This window comes from Myotis myotis, unplaced genomic scaffold, assembly GCF_014108235.1.
Source record: "Myotis myotis isolate mMyoMyo1 unplaced genomic scaffold, mMyoMyo1.p scaffold_m19_p_15, whole genome shotgun sequence".
NCBI lineage: Eukaryota > Metazoa > Chordata > Mammalia > Chiroptera > Vespertilionidae > Myotis > Myotis myotis.
This window is the reverse complement of record NW_023416319.1, coordinates 9,974,889-10,001,468: the sequence shown is the minus strand read 5'-3', so window position 1 is coordinate 10,001,468 and position 26,580 is coordinate 9,974,889. Positions and strand designations below refer to the sequence as shown.

Below are 26,580 nucleotides of genomic sequence, written 5' to 3'. Positions count from 1 at the left end.
GATCTCCCTTGGAAATCCCCCCGAAGACTGTGTGCGCTGCCTTGTTCTCACCCTTCCTTTTCATTTCTCGCTCCTGTTTCTGACCTAGAATGATCGAGGCTCGGGCCCTGGCAGGACCGTGAACAATTGGCCAGCTTGGTTTGGCCACCTGGCCAAGACCAGGTTCTGAGAAGCAACGATGATGAGGGCCTTCGTCCTGTTGGCCGCCTTTGTGGAAGCCTCTGCGAAGTCCTGCACTCCGAATAAAGCAGGTACGCCCTGGCGCTAGGCCTCTTCCCGGAGATGCCCTGAAACCTCCCTTTGCAAAGCTCAGAGCTCTGCATATAGCCAAGTAGAAAGCACTTAAGTCCCTCCCCCCTCCCCCTCCAGTGCCAATCAGAATTTTCCCATAAGAAGTAAAAAAAAAATGTACTAGATAAAATTAGACTTTCTAAAAATCAGAGAATAGATGGATAGAGATAAAATCTCCACTTTTTAAAATATTTTCCACTTGATTTGAATTTCTATCCTGTGCCTTGGATTATCGTTTCATATGAATGGACATTTTTTTAAGTGAATGGATATTTTTTATTTTAAGTTATGTGCTTATTTTCATGGGATTTAAAATATATATACAGGGTGTCCCCAAAAAATGTATACACACTTTTTTTCTGATAGGTCAATTGAAGTTTCTTTCTTTTCAGATTTAACCCATTGGAATGAATAATTATTCAAAGTGTGTGTACATTTTGGGGGGACACCATAGATATATATATCCAATCAATCCAATCTTGTTTCATAGGTATATTCCTTGAAATAAATTAAAGTTTAAAAGTCGGGGAATTTTTTTTTGGGGGGGGAGTAGGAGATCAATCAAAGGACTTATATGCATGCATATAAGCATAACCAATGGACACAAGACACTGGGGGGGGGGTGGAGTAAGGGCATTTCCAGAGGGGGGGGGGTAGGGGAGGCTGGGGGAAGGTCAATGGGGAAAAAGAAGGAGACATATGTACTACTATTTGTAATACTTTAAACAAGAAAATAAAATTTTAAAAAATGTGGGGGATTTTGAACACATATTAAGTATCATGCAGATATCACACAGATGTAGCAAAAACTATAAAACTGGAACTTGAATAACTGAGGTTTGGGAAAACTTTTGTCACAGCCCATGAAGAATAACAGGGAAAGTGTTTTTAACCAATTGTTTTGCATGTTTGGGTATCGCTAAACCCACCTATACTTATGTAGATCAGAGTATCGCTAGAACCCACTGATACTTATGTAGATCACTATGATCACCATATCTGATTTCCAACCATATGTATCCTCTTTCTAGATGTCATTCTTGTGTTCTGTTACCCAAAAACCATCATCACCAAAATCCCCGAGTGTCCCTATGGATGGGAAGTACATCAGCTGGCCCTGGGTGGGCTGTGTTACAATGGGGTCCATGAAGGAGGATACTACCAATTTGTAATCCCAGATTTGTCACCTAAAAACAAGTCCTATTGTGGAACCCAGTCTGAGGTAAGTTCAGGCCACACAATGAGGAGTCGCTAAGGTGAGAGCTGTGCCCAAGAATAAGATGTCTGCTGTCCATTCTTAGGAAGATTTAAAATTCACCCATTTCCTTTTAAGAGTTAATCTCATTTCCTGGGATGTCAATGTCATTTAAATTCTTCTCTTTTGCCTAGTTTAGGTGACTCTTTGGATTTGAATTTTATTCTCTTAATTGGTTGCCAAAGCCAGCGAGGCCACCTTCTGTGAATATAGCAATGTACATTTCCCACCTCTACTTTGCTTTGATGTCTGAGCCTGTGCTCAAAAGCTGCTTCCTGGGTTGGATGGGTGGGACATCCTCTGCCCCAGGCTTTGAACGGGTGGTAAAGGGCACTGTAAAGGAGTAACCAAACTACCACACAATTCATAATGAGCTCTTGTGAACTACCCAGGAAAGGTCATCAGAATGTAAAGGAACCATAGACAACCTCTTGCATATCCTTTATGACAGAGGAGAAATCTGCGACCTCCCAATAAAGCCACTAGTTGGAGTGGATACAACATTCAACATACAGCATTCAACTTAAATTATTTTAAACAATCGTAGTTGAACAGGCTCAAGAACTCTTTATAAAAATGATCAACCCACCCAGACAAAAAGAATGGGTGCTGCTCTCAATGGCAGATATTCATGCCTGCCCATGGGGTAGTTTTCTGAGCCAACTTCAATCACTTTTCTCAGAATCCATCTTCTCCTCATGGGGGTACAGGTCCACCTTAACTGCCTTCTTCCTTCCTCCAGTACAAGCCCCCCATCTACCACTTCTACAGCCACATTGTCTCCAATGACAGCACGGTGATCGTGAAGAACCAGCCCGTGAACTACTCCTTCTCCTGCACCTACCACTCCACCTACTTGGTGAACCAGGCTGCCTTTGACCAGAGGTAAGTTTCTCAGAGAGCGGGGGGCTGGCTGCCTTGCGTGTGCTCTGCAGTCCTTGTCAATCAGGCATGTTTCAGTCCTTATGCAAAATTCTCTCCCCTTTTCAGAGTGGCCACCGTTCACGTGAAGAACGGGAGCATGGGCACATTTGAAAGCCAATTGTCTCTCAACTTCTACACTGTAAGTGGTCTCCAGGTTCCCATGACTGCCCTGTGGCCTCTCGAGGAGAGGATGGGATCCTTCCTTAGGATTCACTCTTCCCTAAGCTCTATGCAGAACTCCAATCTTACATTCAAGCTGAGATGTAAGCGTTGGTCTACCTTTAAACCTCTTTAAAACCTACATGCAGCAGGAAGGCAGATTCCTAGACTGGATGGAAGAGCTGAAAGGTACTACAGAGAAAAGAGGTCAGTCAGCCTTCCCATTTCATAGATAAGAAAATTGAGGCAAGAGAAATCCTGTGAGTTGCCAAGGGTCAATAGACAGCAAAACAGCCAATGTCTAACTCTTAATCAAGATTAGTTTCCACTGCAGCCCACTCTAGAGATTTATATTAAGGATCTAGCTTGTGTTAAAACATTTGCACAGAGTAGTGAGCTTCTTGCCTGGGCCATGGCTAAGGAGAGAGGTGGGGATGGCCTCTGCTGCCTAGTTCTTAGGCCTCAAAGCCCATCACTCCATGGGCTTCCTCATGGACTAATTTGGGCAGGCTGCCTAAGTTGACATGGAAGTTAAAGGCACAATTTGATCTCTCTTGAAATACGTGCTCCAGAGAAATTAAAAACACAATGGCCACTAGCCCTGTGGCACTTCTGTTACGAAGGGGTGCTTTGTTTTTAAACCTGCAGCTTTCAGGGAGGAGGTAGATATAGATAGTGACACTAGCCCAGTGGGCTAGAGGAAGACACAAGCAGAAATAGAGATCTTTATAAAGAACTAGAAGATATCCTTAGAGGCCATCATGCTCAACCCATTCATTTCACAAAGAAAACAACTATATTACCTAGAACCCCCCTGACCTTGAACTCTTTGAACTTGCTTTACTGACTCCCCGGAAGCTATGAACCCTGCTGAACTCAGAAGGGGAGAGCGAGAAGAGACCCTAATATTACCTGGTCCATTTTATAGATGAGGATCTGGAGCCCAGAGGAGGAAGTGACCTGCCCCAGATCCCAGAGGTAGTTCAGAGCAGTGCCCAGTCTGGGACTCAGATCTCCTAACCCTGCTCTTTGAGGCAGACTGACTACGAAGGGAATGAAGCTGAAGTTTTACCACCCCTCACTTGCACAGACCCCTTTCAAGGCCTTGTGTCTAATTTTTGTATTGAAATTTTTGATCCTTTCAATTAAAGAGGGCGCTCCAAATTAAGTAAGCTTCAAGGTCCCAGAAAAACCTAGATCTGTCCTTGGCCACACACACTAGTAGTTAAGTCCTGAATAAAAAGAACCCCATTAACCTCATATAACCGCCTGGACCTGTGATCAGGAAGGTAAATGCAGTGATGAGAGCCAGGCTGATGAAAGGATACTCAAACCACTGCAATAACTGATGAACTTTGTTTAGAGAGAAAAATTGGCTTCACACATTGACAACAGTCTCAGGGGATGTTCTAATGACAGGCTGTCTTTGCCACCGAGTCCCTGTCCGGAAATACGTGACTGTTATTTTAACCAGATAAAATTATAGATATCAGCCTATGAAGATTTTACAACAGTGGGAAATGGAGAGGCACTAGGATTGTCGAAAATTATCACCCACCATCAGTCATGTTGGGCTAAGTTTCAGGCATAAATATCGAAATTTAGAACTGGAAGAAGTCTATTCTTTTTTAAAAGAAGAAAAAAAAATTAAGAGGCATATCCTCAGCGTCACCCAGGCCATCCTCTGGGCTGATATACAGACTTCACAGGATGCCTCCTTGAACTGTTCTAGAAATGAGGCTATGGTCTCCTCTGGGGCCCTCCACAACCTTTACAGGACAAACAGGCTCTGCAAAGAGGGGGCTCTGTTGTTACAACAGATTTTTTTCATGCTGATTAATAGTCCCACTGTGGGCTGTTTCCTGTGCCTGAACCACACAGTTGGAATTTTTCTTCTCCACCCTTTTTCCACTTTGAGAGCAATCTTGTGTGTTTCTGAAGAAACAGCTGCTCCCTGCATATATTTCCATCAAATTACCAGTGACAGAGCGCTGCCCCAGATTGCACAATAGAATCAGTGCTCTGCTAATTGCTTAGGATCCTGAGAACTCCAAATGCTGGGCTCCAAAAACACCGGTTTTCCTCGCTATTCTTCCTCTCTTCTCTCCCTACCCCTCCCACCCACTTCTACCAATGGCACATGGTTGGTATTCTTGGCAAGAACTTATTTTGACTCCCAATCCAAAATAAAGGAAGGTCGTCAGCTTACAGAAGTAGCCTAGCCCTGTGGTTAAGAAATAGGCTTTGGTGTCACACCATTGGTTTGAAAGCCTGGTTCCACAATTCCTAACTGTGTGACCTTGAGCAAGTTAGTTAACCTCTCTGGGCTTCCACCAATGTATCTGTCAAATAGGGATAATAATAGTATTTACCTCATGGGTTTGTTATGAGGATTAAATCAAATAAGTCATTATGAAGCACTTACCAGACTACCCAGCACAAGGTAAGTGCCCATGAAAGTAGCCATTCTTATGATTTTAGTCTTTGACTCCATTTAAAGTGGAAACTCTGAGAGCTTTTAGAACAAGCATTGTTACCTTTATAGGGTTGAATATCCATATCAGTGTGGGATTAGGGTGCCGCATTCAATCGAAATAGTACTGACCACTCCTCTTAGAGACAAATGAAAAAGCTTGGGATGAAACAAATACAAGCAAGAGGCCAAAATTAACGACTTCCAGAGTCAGGACAAACCTCAGAGGTGATCAACCTTGACTTTCCACGCAAAGTCCGAAACCCTTCTCAAGATTGCTGAGAGGTGTGCTCCCTATCTCTTCCAAGGAGAGTGGCAAGTCGGGCCTTTCTGTTTCAGATCAGGGCGTGATCTGGCCCATTGGTCTTGGTTCTGTCTTCTGGAATCATGCCATGTAATGATATTGCTGATAGCCCTTCAGCTATCTCGAGCTTGTCTTCCCCAAGCTAAACATCTTCCCACTGTTGGCCCATTCCTCATCCTAGTCACTCTCTGGATGGGCCACTTGGTCAATGCCCCTGTCGAAAAGCAGAGCCCAGAACTGAAATGTTTCGTTCTAGAACTTATCAGACCAATGCAAGGCACAGCGAGGCAGAGGTGATCTTCCAGATTTTGGAAAACTCTAGGAACATGTTCTAGGACAATTTTAGCGGTGGGTAGTTTTCTTTCCCTGCTATCTCACATTGAGCTTGTGAGCAAAAGCAACTCCCAGAATTTGCCCACGTGAACTGCTGTCAATCTAGATGTGCCCATCCTCGCTAGTGGCGACTTAGTCTTTTCGTCAGGTGAAGGACCTAGGTGGCATGATTTTTCAAGCTGCTCTTCCATCCTGTTCACTGAATGAGTGGTTTATGTGGTGTGTCTGCTTCCTGGGATGCCAAAACAAACTCTACAGGTCTTACAGGGGGGAGCTATCTGGGAAGAGGTCCCTAATTCTTATGTTATCAAGAAAGCAGGGGGGTACCGTGCTGAACAGTGAAGAAACTGACCATTAAAAGTGTTTTGCTTCAGAAATGGAATCAACAGTGTAGATCTGAAACAAAATCAGGCAGGCTCCTCTGGGAGTAGAGGCATTATTCCACTATTTTAATATTCTGCTGGCAGAACCCTAGGAGATGGAGCTGGGAGGTGCAGCTCTGACTTGGTTGGGGACTACTGGGTGGTCCCCCGGTAAGTTCCCACGTTTGGAAATAGTCTCTTGAAATATGACAAATCTCAGAAAATAACAAAAAAACATTAAACACCACTGTTAATCTGTCACTTCAATGCACATATTAAACTAGTAAATCACCTGTGATTAAGAACTTTCTTGTTTAATTATTGCAACCATTTCAATGGTGGAAGGGACTGACATATGGGAAGAAAACATCTGATTTCTAGGTGACTTGAGTCCAGGAGCCCTGGCAAGACTTGCAATCAGTAAAATAATGTAAGAATTGCTAGAAGATGATTCTGAGGCCTCTCAGCAAATCCCCTGAACTTGAACCATGTGGGGGTTAAAGTCCATTTTAACTAGATATCCTTGCTGCCACTGTTTACCTATTGCAGTTCTGCAAAGCTCCAAGTCCACTAACCTCAATATTTTAACTAGTATCCTGGTTTAAGCTTTATGCTTCTATTAAACAAAGTCACCATCATAAAAAGATTTCTGCAAGGTAGGAGAAGGCAAAGGTTATTCCTATTTTGAAGATGGGAAGATTGAGACCCAGGTTAGTGGGGGGAGCCAGCATTCGCCCAGGATTCTTGTCTTGTTCCTCTTTGGCACAGGTGAGACATACAGTGAGTGTCTCGCTGTGACCAGCAAATCCAGACATGTGATGTCCTCATCCCTTCTAAGGGGCACCAGCATCCTAAGAGGTAGAGCTTTTCTGGTCCTGGGGGTTTCTCACTGTGGTCTCATGTGCCTGTGCCCTTTGGGTTGATCCCCACCCTCACCCCATCCCAATTCATCTGCTCCCGCCCAACCCAGTCTGAGAGGTCATAATGCCCAGTGTCAATTTCCTTCCAAAGAATGCCAAGTTCTCCATTAAGAAAGAAGCCCCTTTTGTCCTGGAGACATCTGAAATCGGTTCAGACCTGTTTGCAGGAGTAGAAGCCAAAGGGCTGAGCGTTAGGTAAGTACATTTCCTCCTTTTTATATGTTTAAAGACAAAGAAGAGAAAGAAAAAAAAAAAGACTAGCGGAGAGACTTTGCAATCACCAGATGTTTGGAGACATACACCTCTCTGGCTGAAAGCGATGCGTTTTGTTTCATTTCCAGGTTTAAAGTGGTTTTGAACAGTTGCTGGGCCACACCCTCTGCTGATTTCATGTATCCCTTGCAGTGGCAGCTGATCAACAAAGGGTAGGTACTGCTCTCTGGTGCCCAGGGCGCAGAGGTGGGGCCAGGCAGATCCAGGGCTCGGGATAGCTTGGGCGGAAGAGATAGAGCCTCTTGAGTTCATTGGTGACATCCTCCTTGCTTCCAGGCTGAGTACTGATACTAGCAAACATGTATATTGTGCTTTCTGACACTAGGCGCTGTTTTGATTGCTTTAACATATATTAACTCATTTGCCTTACAACAGCTAGGTGTTGTTCCTACCATCCCCATTTCCCAGATGAGGAAACTAAGGCACAAAAGGGGTTAAGTAATGTCACATAATTTGCATGTGAGGAGGGGGCATGTGCTCCAATCCAATCAGTCTGACATCAGAACCCTGATGAGGACTAAATTACATAATCCATGAGGAAAGCTTAGACGGAGTACCTACTCAGTGTCCAACTGACTTAAATAGTATCATCGTTTTTATTATTAATTCGGTAGATAACGAAGAGCTCAACAGTTTTGAGTAGAGGACTGAAGTATTGGCATCCTACCTAGGATGGTTGAGAAACAATACCTGGCAGGTGGAAAGGCCAGGTTAGTTAGGTGCAGTGGTGCCTATTGAACCCAAAGTGACAATACCTGACCCGAGGTGTAGCCATGTGAATGGATGATCATCCAAGGGAGGCAGGAATGATAAAAACTTAGCATCCAATTGGATATGCTGTGCAGAGAAGGGAGGAATATGTGACAAAGATGGTTTTGAATTGTTGAGTCTGCGCTTGTGAAGGGGAAGAATTATTTGTTGGTGGATGCTGGGGATGGGGCTTTCTGGATAAGGGACTTTGGATTCTCCTTGAGCACAGGGATGACAGGTCAAGCTTGAGATGACAATTGCTCAGAAACACTTAGAATTGTAACTTTGGAAAACAGAGGCGAAGTGGAGCTAGACTGGAGATGCAAGTGTTATCTCCAGTAAACACAGAAGAGCCCTCCCCAGACCAAAGCAGGCCAGTGCGCCCTGGTTATTTCCAGAACCCAGCAGGGCACGAGTAAACACTGGGATCAGGGGCAAAAATGATTAGGCAATAAAGGCCGAGCTACTTTGGACCTTTAACTCTTTATTTTTATTTAACAAGCACCTATAAAGCACTTACAACATACCAGGCATTGCTCCAGCCCGGTGCTTTGCAAATATTGATTTATTTACATTTCTTTAAACCCCTATTAAGTAAGTAGTATAATAACCTCTACTTTATGGATGAGAAAACTGAGGCACAAACAGGGTCAGAAACTCGCCCAAAGTCCAGAACTAGTAAGAGGACAGTCAAGCCACACTCAGGCGTGATCTCCCCGGGGGGCATGAATAGGACAGGCCTGTAGACCCCCATCGGAGCAACCCAGCAAAGCTTCCTGCAGAGATGGGAGCTTAGTGTGGGTGCGTATTTCACATCTGTCAGTGAGTGATTCACATAGGTTCTGTTGATAATGGCACAATCTCAGGGAGATTCTGAAACAAATCATTGACCTACCGGACCTAAAATTACCACCCGGCATGGGGAACCTCTCAGATAATGGCCACACAGGGGCATTGCTACATCATAGGATTGCCTACCTGCAGAGAGTAGCTGTTGCTCACCTGACAGATGTGCAATGTGAAAGGAAAAGGAATGCTTGGGTGTTGGAGTAGTCTATACAGGTGTCCCTCACACTCGAGTGTACACAGGAATTACAGGGGGAGAGGGTATGACTGTCACGCATGCAGGCATCCTGTAAACTTACCACAAAAGAGGGTCCCTGGGTGGACCCGGGGAATCTGCATTTAAGCACAGCCATAGGGAGGAAGCCCTGATCTATTTCCATACCCTGCTTAGTGGAAGTGGCCCTTGAGGTTGGGGATACATACGATATAAATGAAGACCAGTGCCAATGGGGAGAACAAGGAAGTCCACAACCTCCCAGATCCTTTGGGGTTACACTGGGCCCTTTTGGAGGAAAATCCACTTTTCTTTTCTTAAATATATTTTTATTGATTTCAGAGAGGAAGGGAGAGGGAGCAAGAGGTAGAAACATCAATGATGAGAGAGAATCATTGATCAGCTGCCTCCTGCATGTCCCCCAACTGGAGATCGAGCCCGAAACCCAGATATGTGCCCTTGACTAGAATTGAACCCAGGACCCTACAGTCCACAGGTTGATGCTCTATCCAGCTAGGATGGAAAACCCACTTTTTAAGAGTGCCTGGCAAGATTAGAGTAGATGAATCATCAGGAAGTTTGATCCTATGTAGGGAAAGAGACTCCCGTGGTGATGGTGTGGAAACCTACCTATGGGCATTCCACCACCCAGAGAGATCAGCCCCAGAGGGGCAGGTGCCACGGCCATTGCCAAGAGGCAGCAGTGCCAGGGCCTCTAGTCCTGCCCATGACTTGCCGCCTCCCCATCCCCCTGTCGTTCTTACGTTGTTTTCCACTGGCTGATACCATGCCTTGGGCACTTCGGCTTCAGGGAGCTATTTTAAGAACTCACTCTTGAGTTTGTACAAGAATCTCAGGTTTGTTGACCAAATGATCCTCTAAGAGTCTTGTTTCACAGCTCGGAAAATGTCCCCGGCTCTTTCACTGTTCCGAGGCCACCACCACCAGAGGCCGGCCTCTGACCCCTGGTCCCGATATAAGGCACAGCGTTCAAGCCTGGCTCCACTAACTAATTCTCAGAGTTAACATTCCTTCATCCTGTCGCTGACTCGGCCCCTGATGTCTGGTTCTGGTGGGAAGGGGTGGGAAGGTACATCATGAAGCTCCTCCGAGTAGCTGGGCTGCTCTCTGGGGCATGTGGAGTTGGACTGATAGTCAGAGACACGCTCTTGGGGTTGTGGGGGCGGGGGGGGGGGGCGCATTAGCGTTGGCCAGTGGTCTGAAGCTTTTGAACCCACAGCCCTTTTCCACAGAGGACAGATTCCGGTGCTCCTGTCACCTGCAGACAATGAACCCCCCCACTCGTGTGGGCCCTGTTGTACATTCCCAGGAATGACTAACTGCTCCCGACACCTGGTTGAGTGTCTGGAACTTGAATAGGGAATCAGGATGTGTTTGGTAAATGAAAAGTGTTTTGCTTAAACCAGGGTTTCTCGACCTTGACACCATGACCTGTTGGGCTGGGTCATCCTTCGTTGTGTGTGTGGGGGGCGGGGGGGGGGGTAAGGGAAAATGGGGGAGGGGCGTCTGAGCATTGCACAATGTTGGACAGCATCCCCGGCCTCTGCCCACCAGATGCCAATAACACCTTCCCCACGTCCTGACGACCACAATGCCAAACGGCCCCCGGGTGAGAACAAGTGGCTTCAACAAGTGCCCATCTGTGTCATTATTTTTCTCTCTGACGGCAACTGTTACATTTGGGACTGACACATAAACAGTACAAAGAAGAAAAGAAAAGCTGTCCATAATTCCACCACTCCATAACAGCCAGGGGGAACATTTAGATGGCATCCTTCCAGTCCTTTTTTTCTGTTCTTATATTAAAAGTATGACCACATTTGTACACAGGTAATTATATAATGAAACAGAGAGGGAATTTAAATAGCATAAGGTAAATTCCGATTCCCAGCGGCAAAGCCTCATGATGCACTCAGAGAGACGTGAGTTGGGTGTGACTTGGATGCAGGTGGCGATGGCAGCACCGTGGGAAATGCTGTCCCGGCACCGCTGTCTCTCTCTACACATGCAGGGAGTCTGTACATACCCGTCCTCGGGGCGAGGGTGGGGGGGAAGGAGGGGAGCGGGGGACAGATGTGAGGTGCCCTGACAGGTGGGGGACTTCTCATAAGTATCACCCCACACCGGATGTAGCCTGGCTGTAGAGTGGGGAGGACCACACCCGTCTCAGAGCTCCTCACCTTGACCCCGAGTCCTGGGGCGGAGTGAGATGCTGCCAGCCACAGGGCTCCGGAAGGATAACGTGCAGTGGAGGAGCCCCGAGGATGGTGCCGCCCTGCATGAGCGTGCCCGAGAGGCTCTTGCTCTGTCACAGGGTAACTAACATCTTCTCTCTTCCCTCCCCCTCTCCCCGCCCCGCCCCCATGTGCTTCAGCTGCCCCACGGATGAAACCGTCCTGGTGCATGAGAACGGGAAAGATCACAGGGCGACCTTCCAATTCAACGCCTTCCGGTTCCAGAACATCCCCAAGCTCTCCAAGGTTTGGTTACACTGTGAGACGTTCATTTGCGACAGCGAGAAGCTCTCCTGCCCAGTGGTGAGCCACCTCTCCCCACAGCGAGAACGTTGGGGTGGGGGGCTGGCATTGGAGAGGCTGTATTTTTAGCCGGGAAACTGTAACCAGACCAGGGCAGCTGCGTGCTGAGGACATTCTGGAGGAAAGGGCACGGAGTGTGGGGCAGACATTCTGGGCCCTGTCCACCCCGCCACCAGGCTGCACAGTTTGGCACGGTCACTTAACCTCGGAGCCTGGCTTTCTCTTCTCTAAAGACGGAGTGGTGACCAGTCACGGGCACCCTTTCCTTTCCAGAGAGCCAAGGGGAGGTAAGATAAAGGTGATGCCAGATGTGGAAATGCTTTGAAAAAGGTAAAAGCACAAGGGAAATGTAGAATCTCAGTGGTAGCAATAGGTTCTGGATGGAAGTCAAAAGGCGGGTATTTTTAGCTCTTGACTGAATAGTTTCCCCTCCTCAGCCCCTCCCCCCACCGAGAAGTTTCAACAGCATCAATCAGCAGGTGTAGCAGATTTGGAGACAGTTTCATTGCGACCGGATGTGACCCTGCTCCTCTGGGCAGTGGTTCTAGCAGCGGTTCTCAACCTGTGGGTCGCGACCCCTTGGGCAGTCGAACGACCCGTTCACAGGGGTCGCCTAAAACCATCCTGCATATCAGATATTTACATTACGATTCATAACAGTCGCAACATGACAGTTATGAAGTAGCAATGAAAATAATTTTATGGTTGGGTCACAACATGAGGAACTGTATTTAAAGGGCCAGAAGGTTGAGAACCACTGTATCTAAAGTGTGGACCAAGGCAGCTTTAGTATCACCTGGAAACCTGTTAGGCGTGCAAATCCTCAGTCCCGCCCCCAGACCACCTGAGGCAGAAACTCTGGGTGCTTCCCCTCCCCAATCTGTGCTTTCCCAAGCCCTTCTGGTGCTTCTCGGTCACCCTGAAGCGAGAACCTCTGTGTAGAGACCTAAAGGGTTACATACCAAACGTTTACCTCTCAGATCTGTCGGGACTAAAAAGCTTGGTGAGGAGGACACGGCATTTCTGAAGGGGGCGCTGCTCACTGGCCTATAGTAACCAACAGACATGCGATCATCCTCTCTGATTCATTTGGCCAGAAAATGGTCACGTATGAGCACAAATAAAGAGAAGGAAGCAAGACACATGTAACAGTTGATAAAGGGATAATTATTGGCAGGACATTTAAAAAAGAAAATGAACCAGAACACACTTTGAAAGTGTCCACCTCTCCACGCTGCTGAGAGTGACTGTAGGAAAAGCCTTTCTTTTTTTAATATATTTTTACTGATTTCAGAGAGGAAGAGAGAGGGGGAGAGAGATAGAAACATCAATGATGAGAGAGACTCATTGATCTGGTGCCTCCTGCACACCCCTTACTGGGGATTGAACCTGCAACTCGGGCATGTGCCCTTGACTGGAATCGAACCTGGGACCCTTCCGTCCACAGGGCAACGCTCTATCCACTGAGCCAAACAGGCCAGGGTGGAAAAGCCTTGTTTCTTACCCCCTCCCCCAAATTGCCCATCCCTCCCACGCCAGCTCGAAGAATCAGTACAGTAAAGCGTTCCTCCCTTCCTCCCGTGAAAGAAGGGCTGAAGATGTCTTTCAGAGTTGTTTTTAAAGAGAAGGTAATTAGTATCTGTTAGCTGGGGAATTTGGACTCCATCAAGTTGGAGGCTGTTCTTTTAACCTCTCGCCTTTCTCTCCTGTGTTTCATTTCTCACCCCTCCCCGCACCCACCCGCCTTCCACCGCCTCTCACCTGTGCTCCTCCTGGGTCCTCAGACTTGCGACAAGCGGAAGCGCCTCCTCCGGGACCAGACAGGGGGCGTCCTGGTCGTGGAGCTCTCCCTCCTCAGTAAGCGTCTCTGTGGCCCACGTGGCTGCTCACTCTGGGCTGCGTCCACAGGCACAGGTGGTTGGAGCGTTTTAACTGAATTGCCAAACCAGTTGTGCCTGTAGACACAACCTGCACCTGCAACTGGAGGCTTCTTAATTGGGGGATGGATAGCTCATGCCAAACCAAGGAGTTAAGATTAGCCAGCTACCCTGTGGCCTGAATTCCAATGCCCCCGAGGAATTAGGATATGCCGAGCTTGCAGACAGCGCATGCCTGCCGTCAACATTAATAATAGAAAATGAAATGTGCTGGGAACATCCAGTGCAAGTCAACAAACTTTTATGGGGCGACCAGAAGTCTGGGTGGCCTGAGCACTGGGGTTTCAGAAATAGAGGAGCCCTGCATGGGCTTTGTCTTAAAGAACTTAGCATCTTGGGGGGAGAGAGACTTTAAATGCTAAGGAAAGGGAGATATGATCAATGGCATTGGGGGAGGGGGCCATAAAGTATATGACAAGGGATTCAACCTAGTCCAGGGCTTAGGGAAGACCTCTGAAGGTTATCCGACTATGGCTGGGGGTGGGAAGGAGGGGCAGTAATCCAGGCTGCCACTAGATTTTTTTATGGCCTTCAAGCCAAGAATCTTTTTATGTGGTAGAAAAAAAAAATCAGAAGACTCGTATTTCATGACACATTAGAATTATAGGGAGCTCAAATTTCAGTGTCTATGAAGAAGGGTTTTTTTGGGCCCAGCCATACTTGTCCAGCTGCTTTCATGCTTCATCCGCAGTGGCAAGTGGTCGAAATAGAGACCACCTGGCCCACAAAGCAGAGATGTTTACTATCTGGCCCTTTCCAGAAAGTTGACCAACCCCTGCCTTAGAGGGTGGAGGAGAAAACGGTGTGAGAGGGAGCCTCAGGGGAACAGGCAATAGCGCTAGAAACTTTGTCATAAAGGCCCCAGGGAGCCTGGTGGTTTAATGAGGGGAGGAGACAAGTTTATGTTTTAGAAACATAGCTCTGATCTTAAACCTTCAGCATTCTCTCTCTTTACTCACTACAGGCAGGGGATTCTCGAGTCTCTATAGCTTCTCAGGTAAGGAGAAGAGGCGCCTCTGGGAAATGTCATGGGCAAAGCTTTTAACAGGCAGATATGTGTGTTAAAGCAAGTTACCTTTGGCCCCAGCAAAGCCTATAAGAGTTTTCAAAAAATGACTCTTTAAAGTAGCGGTTGCCAGCCTTTCAGACCTCACAGACCACCAGTGGTCCATGGACCACTGGTTGGCGACCGCTGCTTAAAGCGCACCTGAGTGGGGCAGAGTGGATGGAGGTAGAGCAGGGAGAGAGGGGCCAGGGGTAAATTGGATGGAGCAGAACCAAGTCCCACTCCCCAAGTCTCAGCAAAGACATCGCCAGATGGCTTTGCTTGTTTCCTACATGTGGAGAACAGATCAGTGATTTTCAATGACCTGTTCATTTAACAAATATTTGACTTCCTGCTATGACCCTGCCCCTCACTCACCTTGGGCAATGACCTCACCCTCCTAGTCCCCCGTTTCCTCTATGAAATTGGGCTAGTAATGGCCCTATCACACATGGCTGTTGTTTGGATTAAATCTTACAGATAAGGGCACCAAACAATGCCCAGCACACAGCAAACATCAGTAATGATTAGCCATAATGACTATAACACCGCATCAGGCGCTATTCTAGACCATATAGTTACTGTAGTGAGGCTGGCAAGGCCCCTGCCCTGCCTAATACCTGTGAAGTGTTGGGGTGGGGGAGGAGGGGGGAAGGATTTAGCAGCCCGGGAAGCCTCTCAGAGGAAGAGACATTTCAGCCCAGGCCCACGATCTCCCCCGAATGATGAGAAGGAGGCAGCTATGCAAGGAGCTGGGGTAAGACAGTTCTGTTTATTCACAAACTCACAGCTGTAGAGTTTGCTCTTGCAGTGACAGGAAATCACATAAACTGATTTTTTAAGACTCTAATCCCAGACACAAAAGAAGTTGTACAGCTAAAGCCCTGCAGTGAAATACACCATCGCTGTCTTATCCAAGGTCAGATCCCCATCTGCCAGAGGTGCATATCCCAAGTGTAGCTGTTGGATTCTTTGTACTGATGAAAGTGAGCAACACCCCACCCCCCACCCCCGCAAAGGATGGACAGGGCAGACTTTGTATAAAATGTGTAGAATTTATGAAAAGCGACTTGACAACCCCCAGGTGGACGCCTTTGTTAACGCTCCTGCTGAGTAGTCCTGGGTCCTTGCTGTTTCTGAGTGTGCTGCCCCCTTTGCTTCACAGATGTTCTCTACCACCTCATCGTGATGCTGGGGATCTGTGCCGTGTTATAGGAGCCAGGCAGGCAGGCAGCTGCAGCTTCTCCGTCCAAGGTCATCTCCGTGGATGACACACTCAACATTTTCTGTGCTGCCAAAAAGCACACACAGAAGACCGCGTTGTTGGGGAACAGGCAATAGCGCTTTGCCAAGTGCATGTTCCAACGATTTGTGTGAATTTCAGTGATTGTTTTCCTTTGGTGCCCCTCTTCCTCTTGTTACTTCCTGTGGCTCTGAGCTCCTGGAGTCCCCCTCCTGCAACTGGCGGGGGAGCCTTCTCTCCCTAAACTCAAGGCAGGGCTGTGGTGGACTCCTTTGAAAGCTCTCCTGATTGTAAAAGACCAACACACCCAGCCAAGTGCAGCTGAGCATGTTCAGGGGAATACAGGGCATAACCACAAAGTCAGTGCTCAGGACAGAAGACACAGGAAGAGCCAACTTTGACGAAGAGGCCTTTGCCATTGATGCTGCCAATTCTAATCTGAGGATCAGAGCTGAGCCTCAGGGCTTCCAATCTTTCAAACCAAGGTGTGGGGTTCAGAGTGGAATAGAATAGTTTTTGCTCAAATCTCCACAATATAAAGGGGAGTAATTCTTGAGCTCCCCCAGTGCTAATTAATCTTGTTATAGGGTTTCTTAAATATGTGTAAACATTACATAGGTGTAAACTCCTCATTTTTATTGCTGATATATATTTTTAAAATCAAAAGAAACTTACAAATTAAAAATAGGAATACAGCTACAAAAAGAATAAAGCTCACATGAACATTAATTTCACATAATGTGGCATTGACTACATGGAGCTGCTGCTTACGGCATGACTACAGAGTGGCAGCCACGACAGGTTCCCTGGAGCTCTTCAACCCCGTCCTACCGTAGGCCTTGTGATGCTCACTGCTCTCTTTTTTTCTATTTGCTCTACTAAGAAATCCTCATTTGTACAGATTGGTCTGACCTCATTTAGCCTCTACTTCAACATTCAAACACCTGTTTTGTCTCAATAACTTATGATCAGTAGAATGGAACCAACAAAAAAATTCAGAAACAGAAATGCAAATTTGGCCAATGAATCTTCACAGTGCCACACCCTCATAACATTACCTCCCATCCCCCAGTGACCCAGAATATGTCAATATTAGTCATTTTCATTGTCAACAAAACAAAAATTGAATAAAGCAATCCTGGTAGAGAATTGGCAGATTCCCACAAATGCACTGTAGAGGCTGGAAGCTGGAGTGAGACGGAAAGGTCAGAGGTCTAAGTTCTTTTCTTAGTCTTGTACAGACTTAATTAGTGGGCTTTTATATATTTGAGAAGTTTTGAGATCTGTAGTTTGATGGTTCTTTTACAGTTGTGTTAATGAACTCAGAAATGAAGCTAGTTCTCCAATCTCTGGAGACAGAGTACATGTTTGTTTAGCAACAGGCTAGGTTAAAATGGCTCATTGTAGTCCAACCTGTTCATTAAGAATTTTTGTAGCCAGGAAGGACAGGAGACATATTTTATTGGTTCTAGTGAAAACTCTCAAATAGCATACTCAGAGCCATAATCAAAATCCTTGGTTGTCAGAGTAAAATAATGTTGTATGAGTTTTGCTTTATTTTATCCTAAAATTTAATGATCTTGTTCTCTCCTGGTGCTAATGAATAAATAAAATGCCTTAAAACAAACAACCTACGACTAAACTCACAGTGTTAATATATCATGTTGGTAGGTAATTCCAACATTCCCCACAGTTCTACAACTAGAGCTCCTTAGACTCATATATATCCTCACAGACCTCCCATCATTCTACGTTTACATTTCAAAAATTTCTAGTATGGGTTTCTAATGCAAGGAGGTAAAGCCATTTCATATGATTAACATTTTAGGGGAAATTCTTTTTGGTTACCCCGTCTCTAAAGCCCTAATGTTTGTCATCAGCGACTGGGTGTGTTTTGTCTTCACGTTAACTAACAGCCCCATGATGGCTGGTTACCCTTCATATATCATAGCTTCTCTAGTAAGGTGTTAAGAGAAAGCATTCTCCAACAGTCTCTCTTGCAAGTTCCCATTAGTGCTAAACATTAAAGAGACATTTAGAGAGGAGGAAAGAGCACATTCTCCCTTAGATTTTAGAAAATTGCTCTTATCAAAATTCCTGGTTATTATCCCTAAAGACTTTCTCTCTCTCAAAACTTGAATATATATTATAGTATTCATGTGTGTATACACATATATATATATACATATATATATGTATACACACACGCTTATATATATACTGAGTACAAACATCAGATAAATTTCTATTAATTGATAGGTATAGATGAGATTAGAGATAGAGATGGAGATACGTTTGTATGTGTACTAAATATGTATGGGTATATTTTAATGTATATATGTATATATACACGTGTGTGCATGTGATATCTGTATGCATATGTGTGTATGTATGTTTTATGTGTGTGTGTATGCCCAACATTTATGTTAAAATGTTCAGTGAAAAAGGCAGAAAGTAGCAACGTTTTTATTATAGGAATATGACTGAAGTAAGCATGTGGGCTAGGGCTGGAAGGAAACACATTCCCTAAAATACAAAGATGGGATAATAATAGACAACTGCCATACCCCTCCCCATTCCTACATCTGTGTATCATTATCTAATGCTCTTGTAATAGTTACATTATCCGATTGCTTACTTACTTCTACACATTTCTGCATACCTCTCTTAGTCCTTAATATATTGCATTACTATTATTTATGCCCCCTTTCTCCAACTAAACAGAGCTGAAGACCAAAGAAAGTTTCATTATTTTCTTGTGAACCCCAATGTGGTACCTGGCACAGAGTAAGTGCTCAATAATTCTCCTTGAATTAATTAAATGTTCAGCTGGATGGAAGGATGGATGGGTGGATGGATGGATGGATGGATGGATGGATGGATGGATGGATGGGGACTGGCCCATTTCTCTAAGTGACCTCAGAGCAGAACTTGCCTTATTCCCTTTCGTGGTGGAGCATGGTGTCTGGGATCCAGAAGGCCCAATCCCAAACAAGGGAAGAAGTTAAGAGGCATGAGGAGATACATGTAGGCCCACTGTCACCATGCTGGGGTAGCAGGGGAAGCGCTCTGTTCTTTCATATAAATGCCTCTGCCCTCCCCCACTCTGAGCATCAGTCAAAAGCTTTCCCCTTTGATGCTGGAGGCCTTCGGAGAGCAGCCGAACCTACTACAATGAAAATGGAATCCACATGGAAAGTGGAGTCTGTGTAGGTCCCAGAGTTCAGTCGCCCACCTCTGAGCTGAAGAAAAGTTCTGCTGATGGAAAAGGGACCATTTGAGAATTTGGAAGTTGCCACATTCCCAGAGGTCAGGAGCTTGATGGAGACGGGACCATTTGAGAATTCGGAAGTTGCCACACTCCCAGAGGTCAGGAGCTTGATGGAGACGGGACCATTTGAAAAGCACTTCCTTTGGCCACTAGTTGGTGCCCTTCTTACTGAAGAAAGGCAAGAATTCCACCAAACCTTTTAAAAAGTTGGTTTTAAACACTCTCAATCCACCAAAAGGCAGTTTATTTATATATGCAGGGCTCAAAAATACCTCCACAAAGGCAGCGCAGTGGCCATGCTAAAAAACAAAACAAAGTGATACCTCCCCATCCCCGTTGGCTTTCCCCTCTTCAGACATGGGAAATTCAACAGGTCTTGGACATGGACACGATACATCATTGGAATTGCACTGCCACGTTCAGGAGCAGCCCCACGGAAGATCATCTGGACGCAAGGAGTTGCAAGGCGTAGAAAAAGGACTGCAGATGCATTCACGGTTCAGCACATCTATTACAGAACCACGGAATAAATCCACATGGAATCCTCTTCTCTGTGCAAAGGAGGAAATGTGCACAGCAGGACAGATGGGCTCATTCATCTTCGTCTGCTGGAGATTACCAAAACAATTAAACACATCCTAAATGAAGGAAAACTTCTACTTAAAAGCCAAGCCTTGATTGCATGCTTTGCCCAGGGGACAGGAAAGACATTAAGCAATACGTTGAGGATGGGACATGATCCATTTGGAAGTTGCCATGTTCCCAGAGGTCAGGGCTCCAGACCAGGCCTTCTGGCCACTGACTGCAGGTGTGTCCTGTCTGCTTGGAGTGGCCTGGCCCTATTGGATTTCTGTGATCACTCACACCTTAAGTAGAACTTTATCCCCTGCAAACATTCCTCAGATGCCTTCTGATATGAGCTCCCTCTCTTTGCAGGCTGAGTAGCTGATAAGGAAAATAAGCACTAAAGGTTAGGGAGCAGCCACCTTGCAAAGGAAGGCAGACAGGGCTAGACCTGTGGGTGGCCCCTCCTCCAGAATGAAATTGGGTTCACTGTGAATTCACAAGCTAATGAGCTGGAAATATTTGGCAGTGGAACAGGCTCCCTGGCAGGGCTGAGAGCAACAGCTCAGCCCTGGTCCCCCAGGAAATGAGCTCACTACATCCAGCTCATCCAACTCCACATCTGCTCTGGGTCACAGAACCCTGGGGTGGGATGAGGAGGCCAGCTAGATGGCGCCCCCTACAGGGAGGCTGACTCAATACCCAGAACTACACCCCAGAAATGGTATATTTAACGCACCCCATGGACTTTCATGGGGCCCCACAAACAACTTTAAAGAAAATACTCACCTCAGAAGACCTCTGGGATTTCAGCCTCTTCCTCAGTAAATTCGGGGAGGGGAATAGAGAAGCCTTCTTTGCCTTTCAACCAGAAAGTTGTTTGTTCTCCTTTGCCCTGTGGGAGGCAGGGGAGACAGCTGGTGAAACTCAGGGAGGAGAGGCCGCCAGTGAAGCAGACCTGGTCTCTGAGCAGACAAGCCGGGTCTCCCTTGCTTGCTTGCTGAAAACAGTGTTTGTAGCCAGAACTGAAACGAGCCAGTAACTGCCTCAATGAGGGAAAGGCCTAGTTATAGACAAAATGTTGATCATTTCCTTGGGCTTTGCTGATAAGCTTAGATGGACAGTCAGTGATGGCCTAAGGCAGTGGTCAGCAAACTCATTAGTCAACAGAGCCAAATATCAACAGTACAACGATTGAAATTTCTTTTGAGAGCCAAATTTTTTAAACTTAAACTATATAGGTAGACACATTGTTATTAACTTAATTAGGGTACTCCTAAGGCTTAGGAAGAGCCACACTCAAGGGGCCAAAGAGCCGCATGTGGCTCGCCAGCCACGGTTTGCTGACCACGGGCCTAGGGGGTAAGGGCCAGTGGAGGCTAAAGTTTGTTGCAAAGAACGCCTCTAAAAAATAATAACAAATACCTTGAGGCCTTACTACGAGAAAGGCCCATGTGATGCATCTCATAGACATTTCATCATTATACTCACCCTTTGAGGGAAGTATTATCACCATTCCCATTTTATAGATGATAAAACCAATCTCTCCAATTAAACAGCTAGTAAGTAGTGGGACAGGATTCAAAGCTAGGTCTACACTGCTGCTTTCTAGAAAATTCTTCCTCTTTTCTGAATTCAGTTGATCAAATACAGCTACTAGGGCCAGACTCAGCAAACCGAGGAGCTGAGGCACCCTCTTCCCCTTTACTTCTTTCCCTGGACCCTCACACCACCCAAACACCCAATGCCACAGTAAGCACCCGCCACTCACATCTGAACATCTCCAAGAGGGGAACCCCCTTCCCACCCAGACAGGCAATGTTTATCAGAAAGAGGAGCCTGTGTCATGGCACATTTCAGTGACAGCCTGGGTGCCAGTAGAAGGCTGAGGGCTAGGCAAGGGATATTTAAATGTATAGAGATGAGGGCCTACTACCTCCAAGCCAATGGGTTTCTATCCCCTCTGCCTGGGCACTTTAGACTCAAGAGAAGGGGCATAGAAGAGTGATGGGTGCTACGATGCTTGGGCTTGTATTTGCTGTTGCCTTGAGTAGACTAGACTAGGGAATTCAAGCAGAAACCAGGGGACCATCTCTGACAAAGAGAATGGAGCATCCCACAGGGGTTGGTCTGGGTGGGAGAAAAGGTGTCTCCTGTCCTGGACTCCATATTTGACCATTTGAGGGAACGGTACAGTCTTCTCTGAAGGAAGACCTGGCAGTCACAGGGGCCTCCACATGGACCTTAGGGGTCTCTACACTCAGCACAGAGATTCTCTCATCCTGTCAAGTCCTCAGCATCTCCATTAGAGACCCAAAGGGGCAGGTGGGCATAGTTGGTCTTACCTTGACTGAAATGGTGCCTCTCTTTTGCAAATTGTATCCTCCCAATGCCAGCAGGGCGCCTGCGGTGCTCTGAGAGACATGAATCCGGAGAGCTGCCAAAACAGTGATTGTCTAGTTACAGTTTTGGTTGTGACCCTGTACAGGTTCAGTGGGGTAAGTGTTGCTGTGGAGAGGGAGTGCTACCCTGCCCAAATTCTTGGACTGTCAGCAAATTGTAGGCAACCTCTCTGAAGTCTGGGGCACTTGGGCTGGGACACGCCCCCCCATACCACCACCACTACCACCATCACCACCACCATCCAGGCATTGCTCAGGCACTATTGGGCATTGCTCACGCTTTGATATGTTTAGTCTATGACCAGAAAATGGAACTGACTCCATATGCAAGTGGGAACTCCACATGGCTGGGCTCCCACTTTCAAAATTTATCCTTAAAATATCTACTTAGAAGCTCAAAGAGGTTTTATCAATGCAACAAAACTACTGTAAAACAAAACCATTTGCTGTCCCCTGGAACTCCTGGCCACAAGTCTGTTCAGCAACAATAAAACTATATACATCAGAGATGGGCCAGTTACCACCCACAGGCAAAATCCAGCCCACCACCTGTACCTACAAATAAAGTTTTATTGGAACATGGCCACACCCATCAGTTATATATTCTCAACGGCTGCTTTCACACACAATAGTGGTTAAGTAATTGCAACAGAGACTCTGGCCAATAAAGCCTAAAATATTTACTGTCTGGCCCTATACAGAAAAAGTCTGCTGCCTCCTGCTCTTCATTCAAGCAACCTGATTGTATGTGTGCCTGCTTAGCTAGAATGGAGAGTTCTGGAAGGGGGGCAGGCTGTTTACAGGGCTCCACAGAGAGAACGGTGTGAAACTCCACCTACAAAGCTTGCAACCGGTGTTGTCTGAAGTGTATAGCAATCTTCCCCTGGAAATGGAAACCAGCTGACAAAATGCAAATAGGTCTTCTAAAAATACCCTCCGGTTAAAGACAAGGGCCTGGAGGGACAGTGACACTGTGTTTACCACGCGCTGAAAGTGATACCCACGCAGGCTGCTGCTTTCCATTCTGGAGGCCATGTTCACGGTGTCTCCAAACAGACAGTATCTGGGCATGGTGGTTCCCACCACACCAGCCACCACAGGACCTGAAAAGAGAAGAACTGGTGGCCAAAACCGGTCTGCATTCCCAAGGACTGGACTCCACGGTACACATCAGACCAACAAACGCAATTCAATCAATGTTAAGTGCTCTCGAGGGCAAAGCTTGGCAATAGATTTTAGGGATCACAAAGAGGCAAACTGCAGAACCCACACACTTCTGGTGGAAAACAACATAACCAGTTGTTATGGACTGAATGCTGGTGTCTGTCCCACATTCACATGTTGAAGCTCTAATCCCCAGTAGGTTGGTATTCGGAGGTGAGGTCTTTGGAGGTTATTAGGTTTAGATGAGATCCTAAAAGTAGAGCCATTAGGCTGGGATTAGTGCCCTTATAAGAAGGATGAGAGACACGGTAGCTCTCTCTCTCCACCAGTGAGGACGCAGCCAGAGGCCGCCATATGCAAGCCCGGAAGTGTTCTCACAGGGATTCCATGTTGGAATCCTGATCTTGAACTTCCCAGCATCTGGAATTGTGAGAAAAATACCTGCTGTTTAAGCCATCCAGTCTATGGTATTTTGCTATAACAACCACGCTAAGACAGAAATTAATGATAATATTATTCATGCACTGGAAATGTAAACAAAGCAACGGCAGCACAAACTTGGGGCTAATTCATTCTGATTGGGGCCAGGTTTTATCTCAGTAAAGCCATAAGAATAGGTAGGAGCAAGTATGGCTACACAATTTGCAGGTCCTGGTCAAAAAAATGAAAGTAAGGGACGCCTCATTCAAAACCGATTAAGACCTTCTGGAGAGAGACAGAAGAGCATTGAACCATGTGCAGGGACTCTGCACGAGTCACATGCCCGTGAGCTTGTCAGAACCAGAGCAGATCAAAGGGCATCAGATGCAGAGGCGTGGCGGGAAAGCTGCCCAATGTAATCTGGTTTCCCCTCTCCTCCTCATTTTTGGTTCACCTTGAAGTCTTTGTGTGTCCTTGTTGTTACCAAGCAATCTAGGTAACTAGAAATATACATGTGAACATAATCCAACCTTTTATTTCCTTAGTATGTTACCATTTAGTTTCAGGGTTTCCTAAAAGCCCTAGGACTTGAAACCGGAACTACTGCTGCCACACCTGGACCATGAGGCCACCTGCCCCCAGTGCTGTCTACCTGTGTGGAGGCCGATGCGGAGCCTGAGCTTCTCCTGAGGCATGTGCCCGATCTGGAAGTGGACAGTGGCACTGAGGAAGTGCAAGGCCATGGTGGCAATCTCCTCCACATGCCGACTTCCATTGCGGATGGGAAGTCCACTAGCCACCATGTATGCATCTCCAATGGTTTCGACCTGGAAACAAAGCAATGACATGGCCTTGTGTTTGCCATGAGGGTGGGGTGGGGTGGGCTCAGAGATCAAGGTCCCTCATTATGGACCCTTGCTTTGAGGCCCCAGACTTTGAAGGGCCACACTCCCTAATCTCCACTCCATCAAAGTCCCAGCAGTTTATCAAATTTGCCCTCATCCAGGTTCAAAGCCTTCCTGCCCCAAGCCTTCCTTGCCACAATCACTGCTTCCTTCTCAGAAATCTGATAGTGGTGGTGACCCTGTTTTGCCAAGCCAGGTTCAAAACCAGTTAGACAGGCAGCAGTGTACTGATGGGGTAAATCTTGAAGGATCAAGTGGGTCCATGTATGTATCTGTCTGATTGGTCCTCCTCTCTCCCCATCCTCCTAATAAAATCAGCTTTCAGATCCCTCCTTCACTACAGAGAATAAATGACATGTCTAAATTTAACGTTACATATAGCCCTTTCCAGATACGTTTGCATTTTAGGAGACTCCAACGATGATGTGGTAAAATGTGGAATTTCAGATTAGCAGGTGGTACAAACACCTCTGTCTCCTGGTTACCATGAACTTGCAGAGTTAACCAGCACACAAGTCTAACTGCTTCTATGCTATCTCTCCCCACCACAAGCACATTTAGAAATACAAATTGATTCTAGACCAGCTCATACAAAACCTAACTGCACAGATAACACTAAGAGGAAACCCCAGAGGAGGCCCCCTGAGTCAGATAGGTTCTGTTGAGCGTAAGTGATCTGCTCTTTAAAATTACCATGCCATCCTTTCCTTTGTCTTGAATAGCAGCAACAATAATTGAGAGATAATAATTGAGCACATGTCACTGAGGGACATGACTGTGCTGTCCCCCAAACCTCCCTGGCCCCAGGGCCATAGCACAGCCCTAAAATCATGGTCAGACTGTACACTGTGGCTGCCCTCCAAGCATGAGTGGACACGGGCACTCTGGAGTCATGATCTGGCCTCGGCTGAAAAGTCAGAAAATACAAGTGTCATCATCCTCACCCACTGAAAGAAGGCAATGCACGTTTTTGTTGTCGTCTCCCACAACCATTTTCATTCTAGGTGACCCTGTTCATCCACCCCCACAGTAGCACTGGGCAGCGGGTTGGTGTCTCACCTTTAGCTAGGAGACTGCTCGTCTAAGCTTGGGAAGCTGTCTTCATATGAATTGCTAAGGATCACAGTCACAGAGCCAAAGACAACCTTTAAAGAAGAGTGAACCTGCTAAATCTCTCTGGCTCTGAAGGACAGACTAGTATATTCAGGAGGCAAGTGGATGAATTAGCCAGCCGAAGGTCAGTGCCTCTTTCAGAAATGAGTTTTCTGGGAGATAAAATAATGGAAGAAAACAGAGGGAACAACCGATACTTCTTGGCAAGTACATACATCTCTGATTAATCAAGCCCTTTTCCAGAGAACAAACAGGAATAAAATATTGAGTTTCTGCCAGGAATTGAGGTTGACGGCCAGCATAAACTAGCGCCCTCCTCCTGGTTGCTGTCTGGGGCCGGTTCACCCTCACTCAACCCAGGAACCAGGCATCTCACCTTATACACGTCGTAAGTTTCAATGATGTGATCGAATAAACTGTAGAGGTCATTGAGGAGCTTCACAACTTGCAAGGGAGAACTGAGAGAACAGAGTTTTGTGAATCCAACGATGTCAGAGAAAAAGATGGTCACGGACTCAAAATGTTCTGGTTCCACGGACCTTCCAGCTATAAGCTGTTCTCCAATGAAGCTGAAGCCGGAGAAAATAACAGTTACTTTACAGTGTCATATTCATCTTGTCTCCTACAGGCCCCTCCCTATGAAGTCACCCTGGTGGATCCTTTGGCTTCATTGGATTAGGTTTTTTGTTTTGTTTTGTTTTGTTTTTTAATTAACAAAACCCATCATCTAGAGGGGGTTCTTCTAATACCTGCTTCTCCTCCTGCATTTTGTCTAAATAAATATTTTCATTAGGGTGGGGGAGGAACTGGTCACAAAAAAAAAAAAAAGATTTTCTCCCTCAGGGCACTTTATT

The 26,580-nt window shown here is 46.3% G+C and overlaps 3 protein-coding genes across 3 annotated transcripts in view; 1 reads left to right on the top strand and 2 right to left on the bottom strand.

Annotated features, from left to right (window-relative positions):
* The window catches only part of GPAM (glycerol-3-phosphate acyltransferase, mitochondrial), a 110,398-nt gene extending 96,842 nt beyond the window's left edge, over positions 1 to 13,556 (bottom strand). Inside the window, exon 1 of the mRNA XM_036336001.1 lies at positions 13,424 to 13,556. The gene's annotated coding sequence lies outside the window, so the exon portion shown is untranslated. The remainder of the gene's footprint in view (positions 1 to 13,423) is intronic.
* TECTB (tectorin beta) lies at positions 179 to 17,742 on the top strand. The gene is made up of 10 exons (XM_036336006.1): positions 179 to 251; positions 1,323 to 1,513; positions 2,289 to 2,431; positions 2,537 to 2,609; positions 7,113 to 7,216; positions 7,363 to 7,446; positions 11,500 to 11,662; positions 13,447 to 13,519; positions 14,564 to 14,596; positions 15,810 to 17,742. The coding sequence occupies exons 1-10, from the start codon at positions 179 to 181 to the stop codon at positions 15,857 to 15,859; spliced, it is 987 nt and encodes a 328-aa protein (XP_036191899.1). The 3' UTR covers positions 15,860 to 17,742.
* A 945-nt stretch (positions 17,743 to 18,687) lies between these two features.
* The window catches only part of LOC118670302 (guanylate cyclase 2G-like), a 38,074-nt gene continuing 30,181 nt past the window's right edge, over positions 18,688 to 26,580 (bottom strand). The window contains exons 17-22 of the mRNA XM_036337371.1: positions 26,103 to 26,295; positions 24,361 to 24,535; positions 23,129 to 23,227; positions 22,068 to 22,159; positions 20,512 to 20,617; positions 18,688 to 19,766 (exon numbers count right to left, since the gene is read on the bottom strand). Of these exons, the coding sequence (XP_036193264.1) occupies positions 20,513 to 20,617; positions 22,068 to 22,159; positions 23,129 to 23,227; positions 24,361 to 24,535; positions 26,103 to 26,295 (664 nt within the window). The 3' untranslated portion in view covers positions 18,688 to 19,766; position 20,512. The remainder of the gene's footprint in view (positions 19,767 to 20,511; positions 20,618 to 22,067; positions 22,160 to 23,128; positions 23,228 to 24,360; positions 24,536 to 26,102; positions 26,296 to 26,580) is intronic.